General features: G+C 34.4%; 1 protein-coding gene across 1 annotated transcript in view; it reads right to left on the bottom strand.

Moving 5' to 3' along the window:
- Positions 1 to 20,029, bottom strand: part of Sema1a (semaphorin 1a) — a 156,038-nt gene that overhangs the window by 51,764 nt on the left and 84,245 nt on the right. Inside the window, exon 2 of the mRNA XM_085943447.1 lies at positions 3,361 to 3,469. Coding sequence (XP_085799573.1) covers positions 3,361 to 3,469 — 109 coding nt within the window. The remainder of the gene's footprint in view (positions 1 to 3,360; positions 3,470 to 20,029) is intronic.

The raw sequence follows: 20,029 nt of genomic DNA, 5'->3' as shown, positions 1-20,029 counted from the left end.
TAATCTTTCCAAATTCTAGTTCTAACGTACTTTGGTAATAAAATTTTTAATTGGTTTAAAATTATGTGTGTTCAATAAAGAATGCTACATTTTTAAATGTAGTGTTATTATTCATTTGACTAGAAAATAGTTTTATCAATGATTAGTTTAATTATTAACGTATATATACAGAGTTTCCATTGAAAATGTATTTATAATTACGAGAATTTTATTTACTACTTGGTGTTGATTGATAATTTGTGCTTATGTTTTAAATCGCTGCAATACCTATATAGCAAAGAACGCAATCTGATGGAGGATGTGAAACAGATGAGATGGCAATGGACAACCGCTGGAAAAATGCTATCATACAGTGGTCCCCAAGGGGCACTAAACGCTCACAGGGACGCCCTAAAACCCGCTGGATAGACGAAGGCAAAACAGTGCAATGGGCTATAAGACCCTATCACAGTAGTGTTGTGAAACAGTAGTGTAATAACAAGTTACATGAGTGAATCAATCACAAACACTCAGACATTAAGAAAATTACATAAATATACTGTGACCTCACCGGGAATCAAACCCGGAGCCCCCGGGTGAAAAACCAGCGTCTTATGTATATGAATACGAGGGCCGCACTGAAGTTAAGCGCCCTCTACCGAAACCCGCCCCACACCACACTCGGTCTTAATCGAGCGTATCGCGGGACCCTACAATTGGTGATGTGAAGCATCTGAAACAATTGAACTGGGAGTGTCCAGGGAGAAGATGCCCAAGACTTAGATTGCTACGCTCAAAGTGAGCTCTGATTGAGTTTAATGAGTTTATTTTAATGTAAAGTGCCCTACAGAGATATTCTACGGGTTGAATCTTTTAAATGATAAAATAAACGTTATATTTTATAGGGTGATTATTAAGTATAAGCCCACGATGGCTGTCGGGGGTTACTGCGTCGACTTAGAATGTCGTCGATCCCAGGTTAAAGCCTCGGGTTTTTTAAAAAAAAAAAAAATAGTTGTTGTTTTGAATGTAGGTATATTTGGACCAGAGTAAGGTGGTAATTAAGCATGTGGATAACATCAATTTCTCGTGAAAAAAAAATGTTAATACCACCCCTATTCTATAAAAGCCCATATTATGATATTAGTGCAGGATCCCATTTACTTTCGTATACATAATATGCGGAACGCATTCTGACAATTGGAATAGACTAGGGGTCACAAAGATATAATGTCGATGTTGCCAGGCGATATTAGTGGTCAATTTTTTTATTGAGATTTTAATTTTTTTTCTTATAACCCACCAAAAATGGTTCTGAGTTCTTCAATAAAACCAAGACCGAATCAGGGATTGATTGAAAATGCGATAATTGTACCATGCCATCGGTATGGTCGAAGAAAGGTTCGTCCCATTTGAAAAACACAACATCGACATTATATATGTTTGTGACCCCTACAACCTATTCCAATTGTCAGAATGCGTTCCGCATATTATGTATACGAAAAATCTATGGGATCCTGCACTATTTTTTTTTTCGACCATGTCCGATCCTAATAGGATCATATGGGCCTCAACCTCAACAGAGTAGAGGTATGTATTAATAGATTTTGTTTTTACGAGAAATGGATGTCAGCCACTTGCTCAACCTATTAGGTCCACACCCTGACTCACACACAGCTTGAAAAACAATATGTGTACTTGCCAGACCCAGGATTCGAACCCGAGACCCACGGCGTGATAGTCCAACGCTTAAGCCGCGCGGCCACCGTGGGTGCACTAATAGTAAATATAAAAAAAATTAGATATCATTTCATTGTAATTTGTAATCATCATTTTTTTTGAACAGAGTTGAACAAAGAAAACGTTATATTGCGTTATCTTAAAAAAACAGATGTAATATGATATTCAATTACGTTGTAATAAAGCCCTGCATGCAAATGAAGCCTCTAATTGTGTAAATATCTCATTAACGAAGAGGGAAAATGGCGTGCTCATATTTACAGAACAAATTCATAACGACATTATTATACTCTTTTAGAGTCTAACTTTCGGTCGACAACACGACTGTCCCAACTCAATTTTAATGAAAATTTTAGTGCAGGAAAGTTTTGCACACGGCGTTCAAGAAGGTACGTGACCGAGAATACCTTGTTATAGCGAACCGCAAAACTGTAAAACTCCAGTCCGGGAACAACAAACAGACTGGCAATTTACGTACTTACGTTGTTCTGATAATATAGTATTAAGTTCTGTTTTCGCGGACTTCATCTGATGGGGAACGGACGGTATTGAAGTGCAGAACTTTATGCAAGTGCAAAGGATAGGTACTTTGGTAGAATACAATTTTATACTACTTATGTTGTGTGGTTATCGATAGATTGTTAGGAAACAAAGCTTAAGTCAATATAGTTACAATAATGAGTAATAAATGGCAACTGTTACATACTAAAATTCATAAAATTAAATTTAAAAAAAACAACTAGCAAACGTTATAAGTATCCACGTATATAAGAGATGTCTATAGAGATTTATACAGGAATATCTATTTCAACGATTGCATATAATATAACAAATATATAATATTATTATATATTTAAGATACGTCGTTACAACATTTGCAAAAATGTCACACAACATACAAATAATAATTGATCGATCTATTACAATAATCGAGCTACATTTCGAGTTGATCCTAACAAGTATTGATATTGAACATACATAAGTTAAAAACACTTATATAAGTTTATTATATAGTACCTACCTACTAGAAAAAGCATATTTGACAAAATACGACGCCCGACGGGATTTGAACCCGTATATTCACTGGTATCGCGCCAATATGCTTTGACCAATTATTAAGCTACGGGCCTCCTACTTAATTATGATAATTTAAACTAGTAGGTCCTACATGAAATGCTCATCAAATTGCGTTATTTTTGACTATCGATTTTTGTGTTTTAAATCAAGTAATCATTAATTAACTTAGTTACTAACCGATGCCCGGCTCTCGCCAAATATTTAGTTATAACGTCTTGTCTTAATACGGGTTCAAATCCCGTTGGGCGTCGTATTTTTTCAAGTGTGATATTTTATTTTAGGTATATACCTATCTGAGATGTTTTCAAGTTATGTATGTTCAATATGTAGAATTTTACATTCTCAAATCTTGTGATTTATTTGTTGGTTAAAAGAAATGGTTTATTAAGTAATGATATTTTTGCGAAGTTGTCACTTTATTCACCATTTTGCTGTCTTTAAAGTTTCATATATCCGTTTTAATTAATTAGTTCTGTAATGCCGGCAGCCGCATTTGGTCGGTTTATATTAAAATAAGTATAGCATATACTCGTAGCTTAATAAGAAATAGATAAAGATCATTACCTCATCGCTTCCTTTCATGATGCACATCTTGACGTCTTCCTCTGGAGCGAACCAGACGAGGCGACGCTGTTCTATCAATGTCGTCAGACTAAGGTTGTAGACAAGATTCCTGGAAATAAAGAAAATCACAAAATTATTAAAATGCTACATTAAAATTCAATGTTTACCGGTGAATTAAAAAAATACGCTTGTGTATGTCACTTATGTTAAAATCTCTGTTAATTCGTAATAGTTTTCTACTAATTTAGTCACTAGCTTTATTTCTATTAAAAGAAGGTTGTTTTTTGTTCGCGGCAGATTTTCTTACGAGGAAGAGGTGTTCCGTCTTGAGTTGAGAGACTGAATCACGAGTCCCACGACTCTTTATTCACTGGTATATTCAATTCATTTATTTTTTTAGATATTGTGGACATTACAAATTATACGTTTAAGACGGTAACAACATGAAACATTATTATAAAGAAGAAAGAAAAACAAAAGTAGTAAGAGGGATATAAATGAAATATAAAAAGAGAATATAATATAAACATACAACAGCAGTGAAAATACAATTACACATATCTATATAAGTTCAAATAAGTACACCGAGTGTGCTAAAAAGACCCTATTTTAAGAATTTATAAAATAGCGTCCACCTAAACTCATCTTACGCAAGTGAAATATATCAACTCACGAAGCAATTTGGTTGAACATAGTTATCGCCCTCTCAATTGGCATTACCAGTGGTAGGTTGGTTCTGCACCTTGAGAGAATTAACAACTGATGTTCCCTATTTCTTAGATAGTTATCAGGGACACATAGGTCAATACTGGCCAGAATAGCAGAGTTCTCAATTATACCTCGTAAAAGTCGAAAAAAATACATAGATAAATAAAAATATGTTCTAAATTGCAGACTGCAGTATGTAAGTATACCTAAGTGAAAGTCAGATGGATAAAGCGATGGATAGTATCCATACAACCCCAAATAAAGGAGTCTCAAGAATTTCTTCTGAACCCTCTCGACCAAAGGTCATACTTCAACTGATGCGGTGCCCAAACAACAGACCCACTCTCAAGCCTGATTTGAACTAAAGAATTAAATAAAAGTTTCAATCAAGTTTCCTACATCTTAAGCGCCTTGCTATATGGCCTAACTATGCGCCTAACTATATGGCTAATAAATGTCAATGACACGTAGAGTTGAGTATTTCCAGAGAAATTTTCAATTCTCGAGATTCGGGATTTCCAAAAAAGAATTCTCGAGGTATGGGGAAATTTAAAAAAAAACCTGTAAAAATCCTAAAATCACTGTAAAAACAGACAAATTCCAATTTTTTTTTTTTAATTTATGTAAGAAGACAAACAAAATAGAAGTAGGAAAACAAAAATAATTGAAAACATTACTTATTTAAATAGAATTTAAAAAAAGACAAGACTGTCAGTCGCTGCGTCTGACAATCGCGTACGCTTTTGGGACAAAAAATTCCCTGATGTTGCAAAAATTGCGCTTATTTTGAGTCGACGTTGGCTTAATTGTGTTAAATGCCGCGATCAGTAAATATTTGATAATAAAGATATCCCGAATCCCGAGAAAAGATTCCCGAGATCCGGGATTTCCCGAAATGTTAAAAATTTCAATTCTCGAGATTCGGGATGGGAAATCTCGAAAATTCCCGTCGGGAAATTCCCGAAACCAAACTCTACTGACACGTCATGCGTCTGAAGTTAGAAGAAAAAGAAAAAGGTTGCAAAATACGCGAGTAATATTTTTCACCTGAGGCATTGATTATGTTCATGTTAATGATAATAATTTATCTCGATGGGTTAGTACGTGTTAGTCACATTATTACGGTGGTAATAAAGAATAAACCGATTGGGAGAATTAAGCCCGACGTCGACGGCATTTCGTGAAACTTTAATAATAATTTTATTCTCCCCGAAAGTTCAGTTAAGTGGAAAGCGACATGTCTTATTCCCGACCGACGTGGCCATCAAAAGAATCGAAATCGATAATCGATATGTTATTATTTGGCTGGGTGAGCTCTGAAAAAATATCCTCTCGCTCGACGTACGGGAAAAAATATAATATCAAACACAATTTGACGCCCCCACGACCACCGTGCGCCCCCACCCGCCGCAAAACCTAGATAACAAACGTCGCCTCTTTATCTGGTTTCCGACAACTTTCACAGGCGCAGCGGCGCGGAAAACTAAACTGTTATATTATTTTTTCGTTGTTGTTGATAAAAACATAAATTTTCCAGAAAGAAAGACACTTTGAACATGTTAGTATTCTATTTTTGTTCCCATGTGAGGCTGACATCTATTGATAGTACTAGTCGAACTTGGTTATTACGAGTAAGATGGGACCGACTGAATCGTTATATCGTTACATAAATTTTTTCGCGTCACGTTCTACTTAAGCATAGAATTTAAAAAAAAATTAAAAACCATCGTAAAAATCCCCGAAACGGCATTTATAAACTACAAATTAAATTGTTTATTGTAATGAAGTGCTGAGCCGCTGGCGCTGGTAGGTACCTACTGACTTCACAAAGCTTGGATTTTTTGCATGAAATTTCAACCATATGCGTGGATACTTTTTCAATGTTGTCGGCAAAAATACCAATTAGGTACTTAGACACTTAACTAGTGACGTAAACGTAAACCGATCTCGGCGGTATCGGTCTAGTTAACTGGCTGGTCGGATTTTATTGCTTAGAGTCGAAAATGTTGTTTTTAAACGAACGACACATTAACAGTTTTGCTCGGTATACCCGATAAGTAGCTCGTTATAAAAGTGAATATGTATGGAGAAAATCATGGACTAAAATGTCAAAGAATGTTTCCTCATTATATCCGAGATCTCGCTATTTCCGTGTTCGTAATAACCAAGTTCAACTGTAGGTATATACTTTTTCAATCAATGTTTTACTCACAATAGTTTTTTCTTATTGTGCCATCCCCTAATGGAGTTCAGCCACCATCAGGCGATCGTACAGGCATGATGATTAAGAGGGATAAAGCTTATATTTATATATATGCCGCGTATTTGCTACTCGCCTTTTGTCGGTGCTGCTTTACGGTGGCGAGTTACGGCACCTGTGTGACATGTGTGCTTGGAGACGACGCGTGGGTATTACATATTGCTCCAAATAAAGGATAACTATAATAGCTAATGTGAGAAATAAAATAATTATCCGAGAATCCTATATCTTTATTATAAGAACGGGAGAAATTATTTTTGAGAAGGATATTATTGTGACTATCTTTCCTCATATAACATATTTATTACAACAAATAACTTTAGTATACTAGGAACAATTAATTGTATTAATCGATTAATATACAATCATTTTTGTGTGGTTGTTTCGTCCCGTTACTGCTCTAGTGATAGATAAAAAGATAGGTAAAAACTTGTACAAAGCATAATGGCATTTTTACGGAGGGTTATCGGTTGCATCCCGAGAAATGGATGTTTTTGAAGTAGAACCTGCGGAAAATTAGGCGCCCCAAATATGTTTTGATGTCTCTAAAAGGAATATTATTGTATACCTATGTATTTGTGTTATATTACTACAAATACATATAAACAATTTATCTGTAGGTACTACAAAAACATGATATTCAATACGTCAAATTTTATTTTGACAGCTCAAAAATACAAAATGGTGGTTCAGAGAATTCTAGATTTAAAAGTAATTATTTGGAAACAAAAATACGTTGAAGAAGGCGTGGCCTACTTGTACCCAAACTAAAACATTCACAGTATTATATTGAAAATGTGGTGATAATTATTATTGCACGTGAAATGAAAGACCGTCAAGCTAATTATACATTTAGGTATATACAGATAGGCCAATTACACCGAAACATCGTTATTTAAAGTATTTAGATAAACAGTAAAAAAGTCAGTTAGATATAAATTGTGCGTACCAATTAGATTTCACCGTAGTAGGTACAGGTCGCCGTGAGCTTTCTATCGGAAAAAATACCGTATATTATACGGTCATCTCTATGCAACCAGATGAAAAAATTGCGAGGTGTTCTGTATTTCTAATTTAATTACATACCTACATATTTTATACTGTCTTTCCCTTGTATTTCGGTAGTTTTTATTACGTATTTTGTCTTTTGTTTGTATTTTATCGTGTTTTAGGTACAAGTCGGTTTACTTACAGGAAGTCAGGCGGGAACCGCGCCAATTTTCATAGCCGATTATGGCAAAATTCATGAATTCAAGAATGAAAACCTAACATAACCTAACCTAACAAATAATCCAGTATATGGGCTATTTTCAACATTTGTTTGCCACTGGCTGTTTTTTATTTATACATGTTTTTATCTCAGTACTACGTTAAAGTTCCCACCACCACCCGTCATGTATGTACAGCCGTGGATGTGCACGATCGGCTAGACCCTATCTTAGAAACTTATAAAACAACGTCCACCCACATTCACACATTCACCCTCACGTAAGTGGAATATATCAATATCCGAAGCGATTTCATTAAACATGGTTATTGCCCTCCCAATTGGCATTACAAATGGCACGTTAGTTCTGCACCTTGGGAGAACAAACAACGGATGCCCTCGATTCCTAAGGTAATTATCAGCGACACACAAGTTAACACCACCAGGAATGGCAGAGTTCACATTTACGCCGCGTATAAGTCTGAAAAAAATGTAGCTAAATAAAGATCCCTTCTAAATTTTAAGCTACAGTATGTAAGCATACCTAAGATTTGGACTCTCTCCACTATAAGGCCGTACTTCAACTGATGCGGGGCCTAAACGATAGACCCACTCTAAAGTCTGCTTCTAACTAAGGAAGTTATAGAGAATTTTTAGTACCGTAACATCCGAAAAGACCCGGGAAGTACGCAAGACAAAGCCCAACATCTTTAGCGGCTTTTTACAAATGGTATCTATATGACCACTAAACGTCAGTTTACTGTCAAACGTAATGCCAATATCTCTTACGGATGATATTCGCGAGAGAACTCTGTCATGCATCGAATACTGGAAAAACAATACTCGAGAGGCTATACGAGGTTGCCCAAAGAGGTTGGATTGTCTTTAATGTAGGACTATATACCTATGTCCGATGGAACATTTCACGGTGAAGTGTGATACGGCAAACTGCATCGTGTCCGGCAACGTGTACGTATGCAGTGCCACCCTCAGAAAAACTACGTAGTATTTGCATACAAACAAAAAATGGAAACGTAATTGATTTATTTCTTAATAACATATTATGCGTGATCTAAATGTGTCTCATTTCATTAATTTAAAATATTAGGCGATTCATTGTTTCTTGAATTAGCCACCCTTAGAATAAGCGTGTCCGGAAACTTGTACGGCCGTATATTAAAGACGGTCTTAGGGTCATATAGTACCTACTGACATAAAATTCATGTCTAAATAAAACACGGTTCTTGTCGGTTTACACTTAACAGTTTACAGGAAGCCAGCAGCAAACAAATTTTGAAAATAGCCGATATAGCTACTGGATTATTTGTTAGGTTAGGTTAGGTTTTCATTCTTGAATTCATGAATTTTGCCAAAATCAGCTATGAAAAATGAATTAATGTTCATAATGAATCTAATCAAATTGGAGACCGTATAGTATTTATAAGGTCATCTCTTTCTGATAGAAAGCTCATGGCAAACTGTACCACGATGAAATGTTTTACGTACAATTTATATGTAAGTAACCAAACTGTATACCTACGTACAAATTTCCGGACACGTAAAATATCACTTAAGTAAATCTAAGACTTAGTATAATAGTGTGGGACCGGTTGTTTTGGGGGTACATGTCTGTGTTGCTGTTTTAAGTGTTCATTTAATATCTGGTAGATAATTAAGTCGTTGAACTAATAATAAATGACTTACATCCTATTTCTTATGGCGTCTTCTTCGAAATCGCGTAACGTCAAAGCATTATTTCCCGCCAAAACTTTACTCCCCCTCCACCCTGCACCAACACCCGCAAAATCCATAAAGCCATCTCAACTTTGCACGCTTTCATTTTGACACTGTCATATGAGCTGTCGCGATGCCTAATCAATGGGTGGAAACTTCGTATTGGCTGCGGGTCATATTGCCGGTTTTGATTCTGTCGTTCGAACAAAATGAAGGCAGTACGGTTCGTGGCCGTAAGTTTGCAAGGGGAAGTTTGAAGAAAACTTTAATATCGAAGAATGGTGAATGGATACGTCTGAAAATGTCGACTTTGTTCTATTTAGGGAGACGCAACTGCGTACATTGTACAATATTTCCAGAATGTCTGCATATGGTTAACTTACATGCTGTTTATTTTCCAATGCATGTTTGGATTCAGTCACCGCCATCTTTAGATTAATAAAGCCTGAGCATAATTTTTTGCACAAGCAACGAGTGGTCCACTTTTCAGCTGTCAAAATCAGATCCCTGATTGCTTGAAATATTGATTCGCCCTTTCTCGTTTCAAATTGAATTATACAAAATTCTCAAATCAAATATATTAACAATTAGTGTTATTTATAAATAATATACATTCCTGTTATTCATCAGCTGTCAAAGTCAGACTAGTCCTTCACACAAAAACCGGTGGTAATATCGATTTCCAAAAAAATATGTAACATTGATCTATGCATTACATTTGTAGAAGGTGTGTTAATGTTAGTGTATTATTTATCATGTAACTTATCTATTCAAATCAATCCATTCCCTGTGTGAACACGACAGACACGTCATTATGAGCACTCTATAGAACAATGGCAGTTTATACATAGACAACAACGGGATGGGCGGAAAGAGTAGGACCAGTCGTTGTGAATGTATCGGCTTTCTACTTCAGTTGGCAATGATTCAGTGCATGGACCATATGGGTTAAACGAATATTTAGCAACAATATTTTGGAAAAAAAAAATTAGAAACCCCCCCCGGGAGGCGGTCAATAACTACAACGGATTATAAAAAAATAAAGAAAAACAAAAACAAAAAAGAATCTCAAACAAATGGAATGTGAGAATATTCGAAGCGATTTATTTTAACACAGTTATTGCCTTCCTAATTGGCATTACCAATGGTTGGTTTCTTAGTCCAGCATATTGGGAGATCAAACAAACGACGTTCTCGATTTGCAGGTGTATTTGTATCATGCCTATTTTAATGCTACAATTTTATATAAAGTCTTTTATGTCACCGTGGTCGTTTCTGAAATTAAAGCCAGCTCACCACAAATATTTTCATCCCTATTACAGTCCCACAAATTTATCTGAAGAACGGACAAAAATGAAATTCCATACTTCAATATGAAGATTAATAGTACAATTTTCAATTTTTTTTGCTGCTGGCTTCCTGTAAAGTGTATACTGACAAGAACCGTGTTTTATTTATAAATGAATTTTATCTCAGTACTATACGAACCAAAGAGGTTGGACGGTCTTTAATATAAGGCCATATATTTTCGATGCAAAATGTCACGGTAAAGTGTGATTACGGCGAACTGCATACTGACACCAAATATTACAATGCCTAAATCCCCCATCAAAAATCTTGTAATCGAAAGAGTTGGGATGATAATATTATTATATTATGTAACTGTAAATGAGTCGAGGCCAGGCCAGGGTGCACAGCCAAACAAACAAACAAAAAAATACCGTTAATTGTTTCTGGGCGGACGAAGGACCGAGAGTAGGTACGTTCAGTCGGTAACCTACCCCCGAGCCTTGAACGTCGCGTCTGAATACAATTCGCCACCCTTTCGCACCAAAGCGTTTACAAATGTTGCTAATAATTAATTGTTACTTTTATTAAAGGCGAAATATACTTACGTAATACTTATTAATATCCCTGAATCCGTGTTTTTAATAAGTGTAAAAGTATAAATCAACATCCAACATAAACCCATATATATCAATATGTACATGTTTTCTGCATGCGGGATTTTAATGGTTTTATTTTTCATCAGATTTCCCATAGGTAGTGGCTTCGCGTAAATTTTTTATCAAGCCTCGCACTTGCTACGGCCGAGTCTGGTCGATAGTATTCATTTTCATTTAAAAATTAGGGTAGGTTTTTGAAAATAATCGATGCCCTATGATTTATTTAGTTGCAGTGTTGGCGCATGGTGCTAAAAAGCGAGGATTGAATTTTATACACATCCTCTGAAATGGCTGTGATATTGGAAAAGTTTTGCTGTGCCCCCACCCTCACATTTCCTCACCAAACATATTATCTCGTCTGAAGAAACTTTTGCAGTACAGTGGGACGAGATTTGCAATGTTATATTATTTTTCGTACTAATATTCTGCACCTTAAATTATTTCGAACATTGATTTTTAATTTTCATTTGATGAAATTGGTTTCAACCCCTTAAATGCACACTGTACTATGTAATGTACAAACTTTAGTATCGGTTTTTTGAGCAAAACAGAAATCGAATTTACCATAAATTTTATATCTAATGGTAAAGTTGATTATTTCAATTTTGCCGATAGATGTCATTGTAAGTTGTGGTTGTTGGAAATAATTTGTAATCAAACAACACCAACCAGTACCACAAAAATATTAAATTTTGATTGGGAAAAAGACATTACTGGATCCTATAAGGTGGATTGATATGTATCTCAAGAGCGTGTATATAATGGATTTTCTCAATTCTGAGTTTTTCTGTGATATTTTTTGTCACTGTAATCGTACAATGATTGTTAGATATATAATTTAACCCAAAATGTAATATTTTTTCATAATTACGTGTTTTCATAATCATATTTATTAATAAACATGAATTATATAGAGTAAATATTGCGGTTAAGAAATGTAAGATACCACAATTCTTTGAAACAAATGAAGGAAAAAAATATTTTGTCAATCGATTTAACAAAACGGGAGCATAAAATGTTCATAGCGGAAAAAGATGACATATTACGCATTATTCAAAAAAGAAGATTTGTTCGAATAAAAGAGTACAACTGGGAACCCGAGTCATGTCTAACGAACGAACTAAGATCGAAATTTAAGATACCTTAGTTCTATAGAGAAACAATTTAAAATACCCTTTTCTAGGATAATGGCATTTGAAAATTTTACACAAATTCTTATTTTCAATGTCAAAGCCATGATTTTTGAAGTAAATATGATTATTACCACGTTTTTATTAGCTCGTATTCTTGTTTATCGAGTACAAATATTTTCATGTTTGTCCAAGATTTGTATTGGACGATTGAAGATTTTTACTTTCCGACTAGCTAGACATCTTAGAATATATCAGAAAACGATGACAATGCATTCTTTTAATACTTTTAGCCATCTTTAAGCAGAATTGAATTCATTTTCAGTTGATTCTGTTTTTTATGGAAAGTTATTTCGGAAAAATATCGTATAAAGTAAAACACTATTATTGGTTGCTAAGTGGGTCCTAGCAACTAAATTATTAATATATACGTGCGTTACTATGGAAATCAATATGAAATGTCAAAATGACATTTCAGTATTCTATATTTATTCAGTATTTCTATTAAGTACAAAAAAAGTACTTATAATACATAGAATTGTCAAGTTTATATGATTCAACAGAAAATTTAAAAACGTGGTATATAAAAAGTTCTATTTATTTTGTAATTATTTTTTATTTAGTTCAAATGAAGTTAGCAATGAATGCACATTGAAATGTTACTTCTTCTTCTTATTGTGCCATCCCCTAGCGGAGGTCGGCCACCATCAAGGCGATCTTATTTTTGCCGTCTGCTACCCGGAAAATTTCGGTGGAGCTGCACTCGTACCAATCACAGAGGTTCTTAAGCCACGAAATGCGGCGCCGTCCTCTGCTACGCTTCCTATTGATCTTTCCTTGAATGAGAAGTTGGGGAATGCTGTATTTTTGTCCTCTCATATTGTGGCCGAGGTATTGTAGTTTCCTAATTTTACAGTTTAACAAATAATCAATCCAGACATTCACGTTTATAATTGAATTAATGATTAATCCCAGAAAAGGTTATTTGATATTATGAACCTATGAAGAACTTTTTGAATATTTTTTTATTGAATTATAAAGAAAATACATTTCTACGTCAAATAGATACCTTAAGATTGTGTGTTGTTTCCCTATAGATCTAGAACATTGATTACCTAAAGCTTCTAAGTTTTCGTGTGTAAAAATTCTTTTTGTTAAAATTATATATCTGAGGTGTTTTCAATCGTATCCGGAAATTTGTACGTAAATAGTTCACCGCAGGACACTTATTCGTGCGTCGCAGTACGTGAAACATGAGTTCGTGTAACATTTAATCAAATGACGAGTTCTTCGTTGAACCGTGGAGTATATTTGTACGTATGCTACAACATGTGGCGAATTTTAGGGTTAATCTAATTGGAACAGTACTATTTGCAAACAATCGCCGCATTTTGTAAGATACGTACAAATGTATTCCACGGTGAAATGTTAAACGAAGAACTCGTCATTTGATAAAATGTTATACGAACTCATGTTTCACGTACTGCGGCGCACGAATAAGTGTCCCACGATGAACTGCATACGTACAACTTAGATGTAACCGTTTTCAATATAAAGAATGTTATATTCTCAAATCTTGTAAATTATCCGTTGAACAAAACAAATAGTTTATTAGGATGTGAGGAATTTATAAAAAAATCTTACAATTCACACTTACTGAAAGTCACATATATCCATGCATGAAGAAATGATTCTAAATCGAAATTATCGATTCTAAATTTTTATAAAAAAAACCCAAAAACTTAGCAAAATCATTGTAGGTACTAATAAAGGGAAATGGAGATACTTCCCATTAAATGTGTAAACACATAATAACGTTATACGTATAAAACATTTTGGTAAATTTTAATGATGTTGAATATTTTCAAAAAAATGGTTTTACGTTATTTGGATAAAACTCGAGCTAAATAAAATTATCGAGGAAAAATAATAAAGTAATTTATATTTTGTATGAAAGCTAATGAGCAAAATGGATGAAAATATTACAAATAAATATTATTTTTGGAAAAGTTATTTTATTTATTTAGGATGGAAATATATTACAACATGAGTTTAAAATACATATTGAGTTTTGTAATGTTTGAAGTAGACGCTTCTAAGGCCATCTAAATAAAATGAATTAAATCAAAATGATTATTCATGAAAACAATGGTATGGGATACAAAATTATTGTAAGGCAGATCGTGATGGTATCATTCGCTTGATATGGACCATGTGCTCCACTGATTGTCAGAAATGGATGTAGAGATCATGGCCCCTACAGGGGGGGGGGCTGACAGAGCTCTAGCCTGGGAGCCCGGGCTCAGGAAGGGCCCAGCGTAGTGAGTCGACAGGATAAGTGATATAAACACATATCACAAATTCTCTCTAATAGAAAAAAAGTCGCCTGCGGGGCTATTTTTCGTCAATAATGTTATTATTTAAAATTATGTGGTTGTACAATACAAATTTTCTATTATGTATCGATACTCGACAACTCCATAATTCAAATAGATGGATATGGAAAATATACAAAAAAACACTTAATAGGTATACACATTAATTTTACCGCGTATACCATTTAGAAAACGCTACTGTAGAGCATCACAGTGCCTTTATCCTAAGCGATAGGTAGGGGGCCCACCAAAGATCCTAACCTAGGGGCTCGCTTCAGGATGTGGGGGCCATGGTAGAGATTCTTGGACAAATCTGTGTTTAATCATAAACTGTACATTGTCTGTGATGAGCTGGACTCAATTATAAGGCAACGCCGGAAGGACAACGGGCCCGGTAGCTATATGGGGTCAGCTAAAATACTCTCAGCGTGTTCAACTGGCAACGTAAGTGAGGACATGCGATGGACTACAAAAGTATAAAGCTCAATCTGGGCTGTAATACCATACACGTCCCGTGCGGGATACGCAGACTATGTAGGTTACATGTAAATTGTACGTTAAACATTTCACCGTGGCAAAGTCCGCCGTGAGCTTTCTTATCGGAAAGAGATGATCGTATTCCATCCCAGTTTTATTAAATTCAATATGAACATTAATACAATTTTCATAGTTGATTTTGGCAAAATTAATGAATTCAAGAATGAAAACCTAACCTAACCTAACAAATAATCCAGTATATCGGCTATTTTCAATATTTTTTTGCTGTTGGTTTCCTGTAAAGTGTAAGTCGACATGATTATTTTTTTTTTTGTTTAGATATGAATTTTATGTCAGTACTAAACGACCCAAAGAGGTTGGACGGTCTTTAATATACGACCTTATATTTCCGATACAACATCTCACAGTGAAGTGTGATACGGCAAACTGCATACGTATACGTATCCGGACACGCTAATTCTAAGGGTGGCAAATTCAAGAAACAATGAATCACCGAATATTTTAAATTGATCACAACTAAGATAACTAAGAAGAAAAATCCTTAAATAACGCATAATATGATAATATTCCTAGAGGAAGTTGAAGGGGGAAATATTACAATTTAAAGAAAATTAGATAATGAAAATGGGCGTTTAAACCGAATTAAATCGTGTAGAATAGAAATATTTACTAATTATTGTTTGAATTATTTTTTCACAGTAAGTTATAAAAAATGTTAGTTGGTTGATAAGAAGCTAGATTATCTAGATTATCGGTGTGTCAGCTTTCAGCTTTCTTGACTTACATTGAGTGAAGAAAAAATATTTTGGGTCTGTCACTTTTTAGACCTTCTTTTTTGTGCCGTCTTCTATCGTAGATTGGCGACCAACTTGCAGTGGACCTCACTATCCTGGGCCAGAGGTCCCTATTATATCCCTAACGCAATGGACATTAAGGTACTTACGGAGTATGCGTGACCTAGAGAATCTATTAATATCTACACTTCTGTTTCTCATTACTGGTATTATTGGGGTAAATCATACTAATTATAAAATTGCGGGTAATAGGGCCAAAGTATTTAAATTTTCTGCGCTTCCGAATAGCTATAAGTTCTCTTGTCTCATTGAGTTATATTTTAACATCCTCATTGATCATGATATCTTCATGGTATGTCGATAATATAATCTCGTATCTAAAGATTATTCATTGCTTCAACGTCAGACTCTGTAGAATATAGATCGTGTCTATTTATAAAATAAGTGTTTCGCTAATGAACAATACTGAGAGGTTGGCGACTCACCTTACTGAATACATAGTGGTAGTTCTACTTCGAAATAAAAGTCTTATCTGAATGTAAATAATTAGATATTTACAACTTTAATATTTATCCAACTTTGCTTTTGAAAACGAAGGCAGGAAGTGAGGCTTCGCAAAATCTCTTTTCCGTAATCCTGTTTCTTGATCGAACGCAAAATACGCTCCCATAACGTAGGTAAATCTTCCAACGATAATAATAATATTATGATGGGCTTTACGTCGATTGTGGTTTACCGGAAGCCGCTCATCTATTTAGCCTACCTACTTCCTGTTTATTTTTTAAAGATTACCTTTTTTAAAAATACAGAAAAATGTTCGAGAATACTGAATATCATCTTAAAATATTAGGAGAGCCGAATAAACAACAATGCATTGAATATTAATAGCAGACAATTATATTGGTCAAAGTACATTACACAATGTACGCAAAGTATTTGTTTTAATGCACACGTGCGTATTTAAGAAATAAATAAGATAAATACAAGTTATAGGTTTGGCGAAAACCAAAACATTTATATGGGAATTAAGAAATTAGAAAGTAAATAGTCTCATTGAATCAATAGGTACGATCAGGGTCGGTCCTAGCAAATGCGAGGCCCAATTGGAGTATTGAAATCAGTATTTTGATAATAATTATAACAAAACTTAACAAAACAAAATATTGAATAATGTGGTTGAAATTCCCCAAGGTTTATATTATTTATTATTCTATTACACGAGAGTCTGTCGTTTTAAATGTTGTAATGTAAAAAAAAATAAGTAAGTTTAATTATTTTTTGTTTTTACTTGGGTTTACACCTAGAAGCTCCTACAGCATGAGGTCCAATTGATCCAATCGCCCTAAGACCGAGCCAAGGTACGATAACACTACCACGATAGACTAAATATAAATTTGAAAATATTTAAACAATGTTAATAAGCACATTGTAAATATTTCACCGTCAGATAAGAGGATATTAACTTGTTGACTGCGGAGCATTTAATTATTTTTTAATTAAGTACCGCATTTAAATAACATGTTAATTATATCGAATGGCCAATTAATTGTACAACAGGTGTTCCGTCCGCGTGGAAATGATTAATTGTAACCCTAGTATACCATTTAACTGTGAATAGAGAGTGAATTACTATATATGATCCTAAGTAGAGCATACGTGCCTTGAAAAAGCGGTCGTTATTCAGATTTTTTTTTTATAATGTGTGATAATCATTCTATAAATATTCAATTCTATAAACATTCTATATATAAACAGCATAATATGAATTTATTCAGATGCAGGATTAGAATCCGCATCCACGGTTTAAGTGACAAACGCTCTAGCAACTACTCCAACTCGGGGTGAATATGAATAGCTCTACTTATTTTCTCTCTGTACTGCAAGGAACATCTTATTAATATAATCTGCATAGTTTATATAGGGGTAGTTTATTTATTTACTGAATACAGCATCGTTGCTTGATTAAAAGGGAGAATTTTAAAAGAAAACAACTTCAGACGGAGACTATAATTGAATCAGTGAGTGAAGATACTGGAAAAGCGAGAAGCACCTTTTCCCTTGCAGTTTGCAGTACGGCAGATAAGCTTGAAACAATGTTGAATACTTTCGTGTTTTGTTACAATACAAATACATCTAGAATATTTAATTTATTGCAAGCATATCTATGAATAATTGAAAAGTGCCAACACAGAATACAAGGGTATATGGGTACGGATCCCCCCAGAAACGGAAATCGTTATTTAGGTAAATGGAATATTACTTCTGCTTCATCTTCATCAGGACCTCATGACTGAGGATCGTGACTCGGATGATTTAGCTGTCGAACAGCCGTCTCGACGGGTTGGTCACACTCCTCTTGGCATTATACAACACGTGACACTTGTGGCGACTGCAAGACACGTGGCATTATTCATGAATCGATGCAATTATCTAGGGGAACAGCGCGGACAATACAAATGCATGCTTTTATTTTTATGACCGTTAAGCCACGCTATTCGATAACCACTTGTGGATGCGACAGCTCGCAATAAATCGTATATGAACACCCTTAGTTATACCTGCAGGCCAGATATTTATAGATAGACTCAAAATGGGGAGTGTCTGGGTATGGAGAACTTACCTGGAAAAGTTCAGTACATGGTTTAAGCGAAGAGAAGCTATAAGTACCTAGTAGGCGGGGTAAATGTGGAGATATTATGGATAATTTCCAAAAATGGACCCCCCAAACCGAAAGCCTGCGCCGACATTATACAATTTTATTGTGGACAACGTAATTAATCATTTAATTAATTTGCAAATTAAAAAGTTTTTTAATTAAAAAAACTTTTTTTATAATATTAATGGAAAAGAATGGAGATTGAGATAAAAATATATTAATTTTATAATACGGCAAAATATAGAACGCAACTGAGTGTCAATTACTTTAATGGAAAGTTTACAAAATGTATTTTATAGTTTAGGTAACAATTATTAAATTAAATCTAGGTATACACTGCACATGTCGATAAAAGAATAATATAATAAAACAAATAGTAGTTTTATCTATCACAATAGCTATTTAAATATGAAAACATTTATACTTGAGCTATATACTATTATGCGGAATTTATGTGGACAGCATTACTTTCGAAAATATTAAATGACGGATTTATTCATTTTTCGTCTCTAAGCGAAATATTGTCTTCTATAAATATGTTATAATATTATATTCCCAACAATGACCAAATCAGAGTTATCTAGTTTCTTGTAGTTCGGAGGTGACGATATGATAGTATGGCTTTATTATTTTGGTACGAGTAGTTTTATATAATTATATTGCGGACAAACACAGTATTCGATGAACGATTATTCAATTAAAAGATTGTTTGTGAACTACTTTATTCAAAGGTTTGATATCGACCAAGACCGTTGTCGATAGATGTTACTATAAGATACTTGATTATATTATAAAGATGCCAATTTGAATAATCTAGCGCGTACGCTACATGTGTAAATAAATACAATATTAATGTATGTATAATTTAGTAATTTATTTTATTGTATTACGATGACGCGTGATGCTGCTCGCAAGAGGTGTCGCAAGCTTTTCTGCCATCTGCAACACGTATAAGTGTTTTTGACGAAAATATTTTAGTACAAAATGTTTATGTACAAATTACATGTAATCATTTTTGTGGCGGTCCAGTCCACTAGGACAAATTGGAAAAGCTTGGAAATAAAATCCGTTATATAATATTATATAACTACATAAAGCTAGAGATTTTAAAAATCTTACACAAAACCCTACACTAACACTCCTCACTCTCGCTGATTATACAGACAGCGCTAGATTCAATTACACGGCGACATCTGGAAGCTACAGTTTCAATTGTTTGAACACAGTGAGGAATATTTTCCTTACTGTTTGGAGTAATTGCCATAATTGAAATAATAATTATTATTACGTAGGCAGTGAGTGGGCAGGGAGTAATGTTTGCATAAATAGCTCGTCGAAATTAGCGTCAAGTCCTACAAAGT

This window comes from Rhyacophila brunnea, unplaced genomic scaffold (assembly GCF_057557595.1).
Source record: "Rhyacophila brunnea isolate RB1 unplaced genomic scaffold, BYU_Rbru_1.0 scaffold_16, whole genome shotgun sequence".
NCBI lineage: Eukaryota > Metazoa > Arthropoda > Insecta > Trichoptera > Rhyacophilidae > Rhyacophila > Rhyacophila brunnea.
This window is presented reverse-complemented; position numbering and strand designations above follow the sequence as displayed.